This window comes from Nansenia antarctica (genome assembly GCF_963989245.1).
Source record: "Nansenia antarctica genome assembly, chromosome: 9".
Taxonomy (NCBI): domain Eukaryota; kingdom Metazoa; phylum Chordata; class Actinopteri; order Argentiniformes; family Microstomatidae; genus Nansenia; species Nansenia antarctica.
Window position 1 is genome coordinate 38,056,664 of NC_137679.1, and position 12,769 is coordinate 38,069,432.

General features: G+C 50.9%; 1 protein-coding gene across 1 annotated transcript in view; it reads right to left on the minus strand.

Moving 5' to 3' along the window:
* Nucleotides 1–12,769, minus strand: part of crtc3 (CREB regulated transcription coactivator 3) — a gene marked incomplete at both ends in the record, with an annotated part of 40,244 nt that overhangs the window by 5,122 nt on the left and 22,353 nt on the right. Inside the window, 2 exons of the mRNA XM_080539745.1 lie at nt 2,776–2,879; nt 4,424–4,486. Coding sequence (XP_080395871.1) covers nt 2,776–2,879; nt 4,424–4,486 — 167 coding nt within the window. The remainder of the gene's footprint in view (nt 1–2,775; nt 2,880–4,423; nt 4,487–12,769) is intronic.

Sequence of the window (12,769 nt, forward strand, 5' to 3'; positions counted from 1 at the left end):
TACAACATCTAAAAAGAGATGCGTTGTCTCTGTAGCCTGGATAAATAAAAGTTAAATACAAATAAAAAACAGTTACGAGCCAGGCAAGGATATGTTAACCAGTAGACTAGACTAGTCATTGAGGACTGCCCCTCCCCCCCCACCCACCGCCAGAGAGAGAGGGAAAGAAAGAAAGAGAGGGGGAGAGAGAAGGGGAGCCCTCACCATGGTCATCATTCCTGTGTAGATGGGGCCGGATGCTCGGACACCCTGGTTTAATCAGACGGGGCTTAGCACCTCACCAAGCTCTCACTTAACCCTGACAGGTGTCAACGAGTCCCTGGGCTGTGCCGTACACTAGGCTGCATCGCCCTCCCCTCACCTGTAGGGGCAGCAGAGAGGCGCTCCGCATCCCAGCTCATCCCCAGACTTACCTTGCACCTTGTGACAAGTGGGATCTTAAGTGTACTCTACTCTTTAACCTAACCTTAACCCCTACCCTGGCCCTAGCCTTCATTCACCTAACCTTAACCCCTACCCTGGCCCTAACCTTCACCTAACCTTAACCCCTACCCTGGCCCTAACCTTCACCTAACCTTAACCCCTACCCTGGCCCGAACCTTCACCCTAACCTTAACCCCTACCCTGGCCCTAACCTTCACCCTAACCTTAACCCCTACCCTGGCCCTAACCTTAACCCCTACCCTAAGATAAAAAAAACTACCCTCGGCCTCGCCACATCTCGGTCTCTAGCCATCCTGGATACATGTACGACACCTATACCAACCCCACAGTCCGTAAGCCTGTCGCTACTTGCTGTGCATCTGGTTCCGCTCAATCGGACTGCAGCTCTTGTCTTACAGGTCTGAACGCCTGGCACTGGCGACTGCCAACTGCCAACTACCGGCAATCACAAGGTCGTAACCCCTCCCCCGCCGTCAATCATAAATCAGAAGAAATGTCTCGTCTGTTTAGACGCACGTACGGGGCACGGGCGCTTGGCGAGGGCCCCTCTTAATGCGGCGTTAAGGCGAAACAAACTGCAACACTGCAGAAACAAAGTGCTCTGGGCCGTGTAAGTGTACGCCGCCGCCGCCGCGTTGGGTTCTGTTTGTATTTGAAACTCACGCTTGGCCCGGATCTTTGGCCAATATCCTGTTTAAACTTGTTGGCTAAACAAAGAGAGTAGTAATCCACTACAGAGCAGCCCTACACCTCCACCCACGCCCTCTCATGCTCGCACGTCTGGTAAACAACATGGCCGCTGCTTTACGTCCACACAACACTCCCTCGGTTATGATGGCAGCAGAGAAAAAGGGGGGGGGGGGGGAGGCAGAGCAAGACAGATAGAGGGGGAGACAGAGAGAGAGAGAGAGAGAGAGAGAGAGAGAGGGGAGGGTAGGGAGAGATGGAGACAAGACAAATGGAGGAGGAAAAGGAACAAGGCCTATACAAGCCCCAAACAACGCTCACTTCTCAGGTATTTTAATGAGCAATTAATTTGACAGTGTACATACACAGCGGTGCATATTTTCATACCTTTCCGCAACGCCTGTGCCAGGTTGATCATGTCTAGTCACACACATCATAGTCCTGTCACACCGTGAGTCAAACAGCGCTGACGTTCACTTCAATAAAGCAGACTCTGTTGTTGGCTTTGGAGGGTGTGTGTGTGTCTATCAGAGCCTCGCAGATTATGTCAATACCATAATATGAAACTCTGTACAGGTATTTTGTTGCCTTAAGCACCGAGTCTGAAGCCTCAGAGCAGACACAGCCAGGGCAGACACAGTCAGGGCCTACTAGAAAGACGCTGTCGGGCTTCAGGACGAAAGCCATGGCAAACAGGATGGGCTTTTAGCCCTTCAAACTCACGGGAATGCAATTTTAAGCAGGACTAGGGATTAGATTAGATTAGATTCAACGTTACTGTCATCGCAGAGTACCAGTAAGTACCAGACAATGAAATGCAATTTAGCATCTAACCAGAAGTGCAAATAGTGATATAGTGATATAGGAACATGAAATAAAACATGACAATGTTAGTGATAGGTACACTATGGCATGTACGGTAGTTTAGAGGTATACAGTTATGAGCTATGTATGTATTAAGGTAGCTTATGTATACTATGTAATGTACAGATGTATAAAAGAGGCTATATCAAAGAGGTATGTGCAATAATACGGCATGTGCAAAGGTAGTATTGTAAACAGCAGTAGTGCAAAGGGTACAGAGTGATCACATTGACCAGGGGTGTGCAACCAGCAGTAGTGCAAAGGCTAAATTGGATTGTTCACGACCTGAGTTGTTGGTAGTCAATTCGTTGATGGTTGCGTTATTAACGGCTGATCAAGCGATAATTCAGAGTCCATCCAGAGAATGTGGTCCTCTGTGGCTCAGTTGGCTCTGTGGTAGAGCATGGCGCTAACAACACTTAGGTTGTGGGTTCGATTCCCGCTGGGACCATATATACTGAAATGTATGCACTCACTGAAATGTAAGTCGCTTTGGATAAAAGCGTCAGCTAAATGGCATATATTATTAGACATTAGAATCAATTGGGCGGGATACCTCCTGGATGGGAGGGAGGGATGGATGGATGGATGGAGGGGGGGGGGGGGGGTTGGTGGGATACATTAAGGAATGCATGGAGGGATGGATAGATGGATAGATGGAGGGATGGCTAGATGGATGGACACATGGTGGATGGATCACAAACCCAGTACAAGAGCACTGTGCAAGAAAGAGAGAAAGTGTATGTGTGTGTGTGTGTGAGTGTGTGTGTGTGTGCTCACCGTTGCGCTGGGGGGGCCCTCGGCCCATCTGCTGGTTCATGCCGAAGGGGTCCTGGGCCATGGGATTCATAGCGCTTGTGTGCAGAGCTGAGTCTGAGTTGGTTCTGTGGAGGAGGGGAGGATGGAGGAGGAGGAGGAGAGAGGGTGTTAGTTATGACACGGGGGACAGAGGCAGAAGACACCTCCAGGCTAGAAGGTCAGTGAGTCATCTAGAGCGAGGGACAGGGCCGAGCTCTGCTCTGCCTACCACTTGTGCGTGCGTGCATACACACACACACACACTCTCTCTCACACACACACACACACACACACAGGCTGGGAGCCCACACTCACTCACACTCTCTTCCACACACCATACACTCTCTGTCTGTATGTCTCTCTCTCACACACACACGCACACACTCTCTCTCTCTCTCTCTCTCTCTCTCTCACACACTCACACTCTCTCACACACACACATATACACACACCTCACTCTCCTCTTTCGCTAGCGACAGCTGAAGGCGTTTTCAAGTGCTCTTCCGTAAGCTTCAATGACTATGTTTATGCTTCATTCTCAGGACATTTCTTTCTCTCTCCCTCTCAAATGATGGGTCTCTCTCTCTCTCTCTCCCTCTCAAATGATGGGTCTCTCTCTCTCTTTCTCTCCCTCTCAAATGATGGGTCTCTCTCTCTCTCTCTCCCTCTCAAATGATGGGTCTCTCTCTCTCTCTCTCTCTCTCTCTCTCAAATGATGGGTCTCTCTCTCTCTCTCTCTCCCCCTTTCCATCTCAAATGATGGAGCCTCTCTGTCTCCCTCAAGACAGAATATTTCTCTCTCCCTCCCTCCCTCCCTCCCTGCCCCAGGATGAAATGAATCTCTCTCTCTCTCTCTCTGTCTATTTCCCTCTCTCCATCTTTCGTAATGGTTCTTTCCTCTCCCAGTGCAGTCCCTGGTCTAATAAACCGGCACCAGAGCTCATATGTATCAGAATTAACACAATCAGGAGGCGGATCAGTTCTCTCATTTAATGTTACAATGACATCAGGCTATTACTCAACATTACATCATCATCATCATCATCATCACATCAAGGAGGAAGATGGAGAGAACGATAAAATAAAAAAATCGGGAGCCGTGGTGTTAGCAGCAGCGAAGGAGACCGCCAGAGGCAGCAGTCACTTGTCTTGAAGCTGGGTTAGTGAGAGAAGGAAGACTACTGGTTAGTGTTAACATGGGAAAAAGAACGAGGGTGTGTGACAGAGGGAGAGAGAGAGAGAGAGAGAGAGAGAGAGAGAGAGAGAGAGAGAGAGAGAGAGAGAGAGAGAGAGAGACCACAGAGCAGTGATACTAGCAGATCACAATAGCCTTGTGTCCTGACTATCACCCTGTGGCTGAAAGCCTCATCATAGAGAGAGAGAGGGAGAGAGAGAGGGAGAGAGGGAGGGAGAGATGAACAGATTATTACAAATGAGAACAGAACAAGAGGGAGATTGACTGAGCATTACAAAGGATAGAGGAGAGATTGAAAAAGAGAAAAGGAACGAGAAGGAGGGGAGGATATAGTGTGATAGAGCGGTTTCCGGGAGTAGTCGTGTAGTCTGCGTAGGAGACAGAAGAGAGAGAGGGAGGGAGAGAGAGAGAGGGACTGTAGAGGTCATAGGTCACCTGTTGAGCTGTGATATTAATCTAAACCCAGGGCGTTTCTCCTCCGTCCATGGCTGCTGCTCCCTTAAGACAGAGGAGAAAACATCACAGACACCTTTAGAAGACGGCTCACCCCGGAGAGAGACCCCTGGCCTAGGGTTAGTATGGAGAGAGAGGGAGGGAGGGAGGGAGGGAGGGAGAGGGGGAGGGGGGGCGGGTGAGGGTGGAAACACCAAGGTGACGACGGACGGAGTCCATCATCAGAACACACCAGAAGAGGCAAATCGGTGCTTGACGGGTTTGCGATGTGGGAAATCAGCATCACTTTGTGTTTCCCGTCGCTCTCCGAGCGTCGAACCCCCTGGGGGGGAATTACAGAACCAAACACGTTGTATTTTGTATTGTTGCTGCCCAGTAAATGTCCACGTCGTCCGGACCGCTTTGTCTCCTCACCGGACCCTTTGGGTCGACACAGACCGCTGTGTGAGTGTCATGGGTGTGGTACAGAACCACAGAGTACCACGCCCGTTATCTTGAGAATTCAGAGCGTCTCAGTAAAAAAAAAAAAAAGCAACAAAAAGCATGACAATCAATTCCACAGGAGAGGCTGGTGGAGGTAGACATCGGAGGCTCGTTGAAAGTGCACGGAACGGAATGAGGAACGGGTATCACACTTTTTTACATTTGACATTTTTAGCAGACGCCTTTATCCAAAACGACTTACAACAAATACATTTGTCTAAGTAAGTGAATCGTCTATTCATCAGTCATCATAAGAAAAAAGCAATCTATGCTAGGACCAGGGGCTACTGGCAGTTACAATGCTAGAAGAAGGAAAAAGTACTTTATTTACAACGAGCCATGCCTGACAACGAGAGGGTCCCTCCTCCTGTCTACTTCCCCCAACCTCCCCTTTAGTACCCCTTAAAAGTGGCCATTCTGAACCAGTAAGTCTTCTCTGAGAACACGGTAATCTGCCAGCTATAACTGTTGTCGATTAGCCTCGCTAGCAGTTGTTATCTAGTTGTCCTCTTCTATTGTCATATATATAAAACTAGTAAGTCATTCTGTGATATTCATGATCACTTCTCCCAGTGATTCCCACAGCATGTTAATACTTTGGAGGGCCCCCAAAGTATAATGGCTCCCCCCAAAGTATAATTTGTGCTCAGTGAGTAAAAAAAACGTAAAAAACCATAAATTATACTTTGGGGGGTCACCATCACCAGTTGTAGGTTGTCTGAAGTGCAGTGTTACTATGAAAATTCACTAGAATGCAGGAATTGCAAAAAAAAAATCTCTAAATTTTTCCACCCCGAGTCGTTCCCCCAAAGTATATTTCATTTCTGCGGGAATCACTGCTTCTCCAAAACATTACGGCCACTGGCCAGGTGAGTATTCAATCAACAAGTCGCTAAAGTAAAATGCAGGTTTATTCTGATTAATCTCGCGAGAAAGCCAGAAATAAGCCTGGATTTACCTTTAGCGACGTTGGTGGAACACCCCCCTGTTGTTATTGACAAGGTGTGTGTCAGAGTACGTGCCAGAGTACGAGGGGTTAACATCTCATTAACCATGTCTGCTTCCCTAAGGGGAGGTGCAGCTAGGGGGTGCAGCTAGGAGGTGCAGCTAGAAGGTGCAGCTATAGGAAGTGCCACCACAAGCCTTTGGATCTCCCTTCCGCCTACAGGGGGCGATGTCTCTCCTGGTGGGGCAGTTCACTGCACTCTGTCAACTTGCCAATCAAGAGGAAAGGGAAACAAATATAGGAAGTGGGAGCGATACAAAGTGGGCCGCACCCCTCCTCCCTCCCCCACCTGTCATATCGTATCACCTGCCTCCTGTCAATACCTGTTCTAACACTGCACACGGCTGACTTCCTCTCCTCTCCTCTCCTCTCCTCTCCTCTCCTCCATTCCACACTAATGGGAAAGAACTCAGGGCATTGCAGGGGAAAGCAAAATCCTTCTCTAAAACACCTATCTTTCACCTATCATATCGTATTTGAGAGACACTATTGACGACGTGCAGCCTGGGTGTGCTGTACCCATCATCTGGTCTGGTAAACACAGTGTGTTAGACTGTCTATCTGGTAGTATCTGGTATCCATCCGTCCGTCCGTCCGTCTGGTGGAAAACAAACAGGGAAAGCCCTCTCCGGGGGCAGGGACTCCACAGCCAGGTGTGTAAATAGCTCCACAGCGAGCGAACGCTCCCTGATTTAACGGCGCTGACTGAGGAGCGAGGGCCGATCGGCGTGAGGACTGTGTGACTGTACACCTTCCTCCCCCTCGGGGGAACTGTCATCGGCTTTTTGCACTTCTGGCATAAGGGTTTGTTTACACACACACACACAGACACAGACACAGACACAGACACAGACACAGACACAGACACAGACACACAGCCCTGGAGCCACAGTGACAGGGCTGTGAGGCTGGCCTGCTCTCTCCAGATGACAGCAGCTTTATTACACATTTCCCAGTAAAGCGGTTTGGCCCCTCCCCTGTACTGCATTAGGGCTTACCAGCACTGGCCATATGGAGCAGCCAGCCAGCCACCCTCTCTCCCCTCTCAGCCTCTAGCACAACCTCTTTCTCTCTCCTAACCACTCTCTCTCCCTCTCTCCCCCCCCCCCCCCCCCCACCGGGGCTTTTCAGCAGGAGAAACCCATGTAAATAAAATAAAAACAGCACTCTGATAAAAGCCGGCAGACGATTTGAAGGCCAAGCGGGTGCAGCGGTGGGGGATAAACAGAGAGCCACACAGATTAACATGACTGTGTCCATCTGATGCTCCACCGTTCCCTCTATCTTTAGCTGCTGTTGGGGGCAGAGGCATCCATTACTTTGGGCTGGCGAGAGAGGGTGGGTTTCCACTGACGGGCCTGTTTATCGTCAGGGGAGGCTGGCGGAGGGAGAAACCATAGGACGGGCTCGCTGTATAACGCACAGAACGGAATGAGGAAACGGTGAGGAACATGTGTGGGACCGCCTAAGCGGCAGAGCGTAAACATGATCCTGCATTCGGAAAAATCACACTCACAGAGGGAGCTCAGGAATGCCTAAGATCCTATCCCCCCACAAGGAGTTGAGATTCCTAGGGAATCCATCCCCGGGGTTGGTCAGTCTTAAGATCCCATCCCCAGAGAGGCCGGTGTGGGAAGAGGCAGGGCTGGAGGAGGGTGGGTGGGACGGGTGGGTGGGTGGCTGGGAGGGTGGAGGGTGGGAGGGCGTGGGACTGGGACCGCGGCGCTGACCCGAGCGGCTGACCCGGTCCAGCTGTGCTCTGTAGGGAGACGTCCACGGCTCTGCCCGGGGCCCGGGGCCTCCGACCCAGGAACCGGGCCCAGCCAAGTCCCTCTCTACCCAGACACCACCGGGACCGATGGTCCCCTGGGGAGCGGTGTACTACGGAGGGTCTGCTCAAAATACACACACTGGACCCTTCTATGGGACGCACAAGACACTCGATATAATAAGGGGGACACTTAGAGAGACAGAGAGACAGAGACACACACACACACACACACACACACACACACACACACACACAGAAAGACAGCCAGAGAGAGAGAGAGAGAAAGAGAGAGACCACGAGAGAGATACATTCATGCACTCCTCCACAGAGATCTGCCAGGTCAAACAGCCACAATCACATTTACTCTAAAAAAAGAAGGGTGGGGGGGGGGGGAGAAAAAGAAAGAAACAAAAAAACTCCCACAAAACCAAAACATCTTCAATCTGGAAAGGACTCCTGGCCGACCTTCCAGATTTGAAGACGTTTCTGTTTTTTGTTTTGTGTTTGTTTTTCACCAGAACTGGCCCAGGAGATGATCGCAATCTGTTGGCCAGACAGCAGTGAGAGGCTGTGTGAACTGCGGCGTTCCCCTACATTGCTGTCGTGCCTGGCGATCCCAAAAGCACTGACCTCTTGGCTCTGTAAGCCTCCTGGTCTGACGGGCTTGGGACAGCCAGAAGCCGTCTGGTTTCTCTGGACATAACATTTAGACATTGTTGGCATTTAGCAGACGCCTGCCTTATTCCAAAGCTACTTACAATCAATACATTTGACTAAGCAAGTGAATCATCAATCCACCAGTCGTAGCAGGAAGAGTAATCTAGCTCAGGCCCGGGGCCATTGGCAGTCGCAGTGAAGGAAACTTTTTAAAATTATTTTTTTATATAAAGACACTGGAGAACAGAGAAACAGTACAAGGGTGGACTTGAGGAGAGGCTCCGCAACGCTATACGTTCGAAACATTCAATCTACTAACTGACTAAAATAACAAATGCAAAAATGGAGGCTTAGAAACAAACACACACATTTCTGACACACGCACACACACACGCACACACACACGCACAGGATCTGTATTTCATCCTCTCCCGTATAAATGTCAGTTTCATGACCGTTGCTAAGCTGTGTTGTAGTAGATGGAGCCCTGCTGGCTGAGGGCACTGAAAGGGTTAAGGGGATTTGTGGCTCTTCTCCAGGCTGGATGGCAGTAATGCAGCGCAGATGTGGCCGGCGTTAGAAACGCTTCCCGTTCCACTCTCCCATGAGAGGGAACAGCGCAGCGTCTGCCTCCCTGCCCAGACCAACACGACCAGACTCCAGGACCCCGAGAGACAGACACACAAACACAGACACACAGACAATAACACGGTCTTCTCATGGACACCATCACCACCGAAAACACATAGGTGCATGACCACCGCAGAGGCTCATAAAAAAGAAACAAGGGGTTTGTTTCAACAAACAGCAGGGGTCCAATCCACAGGCCCTGTCTCAGCAGATGGTATACGGCGCTGCTAAGCTAAGCTACGGTAGCCGCTAGCCCAACCCTCAGACGTCTCACGAGAGGCTGCAACACATCTCCGGTGCAGATCGAGCGCAGATGCGAGGCATTTCTGGCGGTGCAGTCGAATAGAGACATGTCGCATTTCTCGTGCCAAATCGTGCAACCACGCAAGCGCTTGAATGCCTCGGTTGAGCAACAGCTTCAATGGCCCGAAAAAACCGCCTTCAGAGAGAGAACAAGACCGTTCGGGAGGCTTCGCCCCAGAGCCAAGAAGGCCCCTGACTGGGAACTGTTTACCCCACCCCTATACCCCAGTCCTCACCAGAACAGGAGATGAAGAACACCCAAACTCTTTAAGTCCCCTCCACCGGGGGAGGCAGAAATCGGAGGACGGGACTCATTGTAAATGCAGGGAATGGAAAAGACGAATAGTATCAAACACACGTCAAAACAACCAACCCGCCAAGCAAAAAATAATTGCACCTTTGGGGGGGGGGTTGGAAGACTGCTAATGAAGATGGTGCGACACAGCGCTCTCCCTCTCTCTCTCTCTCTCTTCCAGTCCTTCACTGTCTGTCCTCCTCTACTCCTTCACTGTCTGTCCTCCTCTACTCCTTCACTGTCTGTCCCCCTCTACTCCTTCACTGTCTGTCCTCCTCTACTCCTTCACTGTCTGTCTGTCCCCCTCTACTCCTTCACTGTCTGTCCCCCTCTACTCCTTCACTGTCTGTCCTCCTCTACTCCTTCACTGTCTGTCTGTCCTCCTCTACTCCTTCACTGTCTGTCCCCCTCTACTCCTTCACTGTCTGTCTGTCCCCCTCTACTCCTTCACTGTCTGTCCTCCTCTACTCCTTCACTGTCTGTCTGTCCTCCTCTACTCCTTCACTGTCTGTCTGTCCTCCTCTACTCCTTCACTGTCTGTCTGTCCTCCTCTACTCCTTCACTGTCTGTCTGTCCTCCTCTACTCCTTCACTGTCTGTCTGTCCTCCTCTACTCCTTCACTGTCTGTCTGTCCTCCTCTACTCCTTCACTGTCTGTCCTCCTCTACTCCTTCACTGTCTGTCCTCCTCTACTCCTTCACTGTCTGTCCTCCTCTACTCCTTCACTGTCTGTCTGTCTGTCCTCCTCTACTCCTTCACTGTCTGTCTGTCTGTCTGTCCTCCTCTACTCCTTCACTGTCTGTCCTCCTCAACTCCTTCACTGTCTGTCTGTCCCCCTCTACTCCTTCACTGTCTGTCCTTCTCAACTCCTTTACTGTCTGTCTGTCCCCCTCTACTCCTTCACTGTCTGTCTGTCTGTCTGTCCTCCTCTACTCCTTCACTGTCTGTCCTCCTCTACTCCTTCACTGTCTGTCCTCCTCTACTCCTTCACTGTCTGTCCCCCTCTACTCCTTCACTGTCTGTCCCCCTCTACTCCTTCACTGTCTGTCTGTCTGTCTGTCCTCCTCTACTCCTTTACTGTCTGTCCTTCTCAACTCCTTTACTGTCTGTCCTCCTCTACTCCTTCACTGTCTGTCCTCCTCTACTCCTTCACTGTCTGTCCTCCTCTACTCCTTCACTGTCTGTCTGTCCCCCTCTACTCCTTCACTGTCTGTCTGTCCCCCTCTACTCCTTCACTGTCTGTCCCCCTCTACTCCTTCACTGTCTGTCTGTCCCCCTCTACTCCTTCACTGTCTGTCCTCCTCTACTCCTTCACTGTCTGTCCCCCTCTACTCCTTCACTGTCTGTCCCCCTCTACTCCTTCACTGTCTGTCCCCCTCTACTCCTTCACTGTCTGTCTGTCCTCCTCTACTCCTTCACTGTCTGTCCTCCTCTACTCCTTCACTGTCTGTCCTCCTCTACTCCTTCACTGTCTGTCTGTCCTCCTCTACTCCTTCACTGTCTGTCTGTCCCCCTCTACTCCTTCACTGTCTGTCTGTCCTCCTCGACTCCTTCACTGTCTGTCCTCCTCTACTCCTTCACTGTCTGTCCTCCTCTACTCCTTCACTGTCTGTCTGTCCTCCTCGACTCCTTCACTGTCTGTCTGTCCTCTACTCCTTCACTGTCTGTCTGTCTGTCTGTCCTCCTCTACTCCTTCACTGTCTGTCTGTCCCCCTCTACTCCTTCACTGTCTGTCTGTCCTCCTCTACTCCTTCACTGTCTGTCTGTCCCCCTCTACTCCTTCACTGTCTGTCCTCCTCTACTCCTTCACTGTCTGTCCTCCTCTACTCCTTCACTGTCTGTCCTCCTCTACTCCTTCACTGTCTGTCCTCCTCTACTCCTTCACTGTCTGTCTGTCCTCCTCTACTCCTTCACTGTCTGTCCTCCTCTACTCCTTCACTGTCTGTCTGTCCTCCACTCCTTCACTGTCTGTCTGTCTGTCCTCCTCTACTCCTTCACTGTCTGTCTGTCCTCCTCTACTCCTTCACTGTCTGTCTGTCCTCCTCTACTCCTTCACTGTCTGTCTGTCCTCCTCTACTCCTTCACTGTCTGTCCTCCTCTACTCCTTCACCGTCTGTCCTCCTCTACTCCTTCACTGTCTGTCCTCCTCTACTCCTTCACTGTCTGTCCTCCTCTACTCCTCCACTGTCTGTCTGTCCTCCTCTACTCCTTCACTGTCTGTCTGTCCTCCTCTACTCCTTCACTGTCTGTCTGTCCTCCTCTACTCCTTCACTGTCTGTCTGTCCCCCTCTACTCCTTCACTGTCTGTCCTCCTCTATTCCTTCACTGTCTGTCCTCCTCTACTCCTTCACTGTCTGTCTGTCCTCCTCTACTCCTTCTCTGTCTGTCTGTCCTCCTCTACTCCTTCACTGTCTGTCTGTCCTCCTCTACTCCTTTACTGTCTGTCTGTCCTCCTCTACTCCTTCACTGTCTGTCTGTCCTCCTCTACTCCTTCACTGTCTGTCCCCCTCTACTCCTTTACTGTCTGTCCTCCTCTACTCCTTCACTGTCTGTCTGTCCTCCTCTACTCCTTCACTGTCTGTCTGTCCCCCTCTACTCCTTCACTGTCTGTCCTCCTCTACTCCTTCACTGTCTGTCCCCCTCTACTCCTTCACTGTCTGTCCCCCTCTACTCCTTCACTGTCTGTCCTCCTCTACTCCTTCACTGTCTGTCTGTCCTCCTCTACTCCTTCACTGTCTGTCCCCCTCTACTCCTTCACTGTCTGTCCTCCTCTACTCCTTCACTGTCTGTCTGTCCTCCTCTACTCCTTCACTGTCTGTCCTCCTCTACTCCTTCACTGTCTGTCCCCCTCTACTCCTTCACTGTCTGTCCTCCTCTACTCCTTCACTGTCTGTCCTCCTCTACTCCTTCACTGTCTGTCTGTCCCCCTCTACTCCTTCACTGTCTGTCTGTCCTCCTCTACTCCTTCACTGTCTGTCCCCCTCTACTCCTTCACCGTCTGTCCTCCTCTACTCCTTCACTGTCTGTCCTCCTCTACTCCTTCACTGTCTGTCTGTCCCCCTCTACTCCTTCACTGTCTGTCTGTCCTCCTCTACTCCTTCACTGTCTGTCCCCCTCTACTCCTTCACTGTCTGTCCTCCTCTACTCCTTCACTGTCTGTCCTCCTCTACTCCTTCACTGTCTG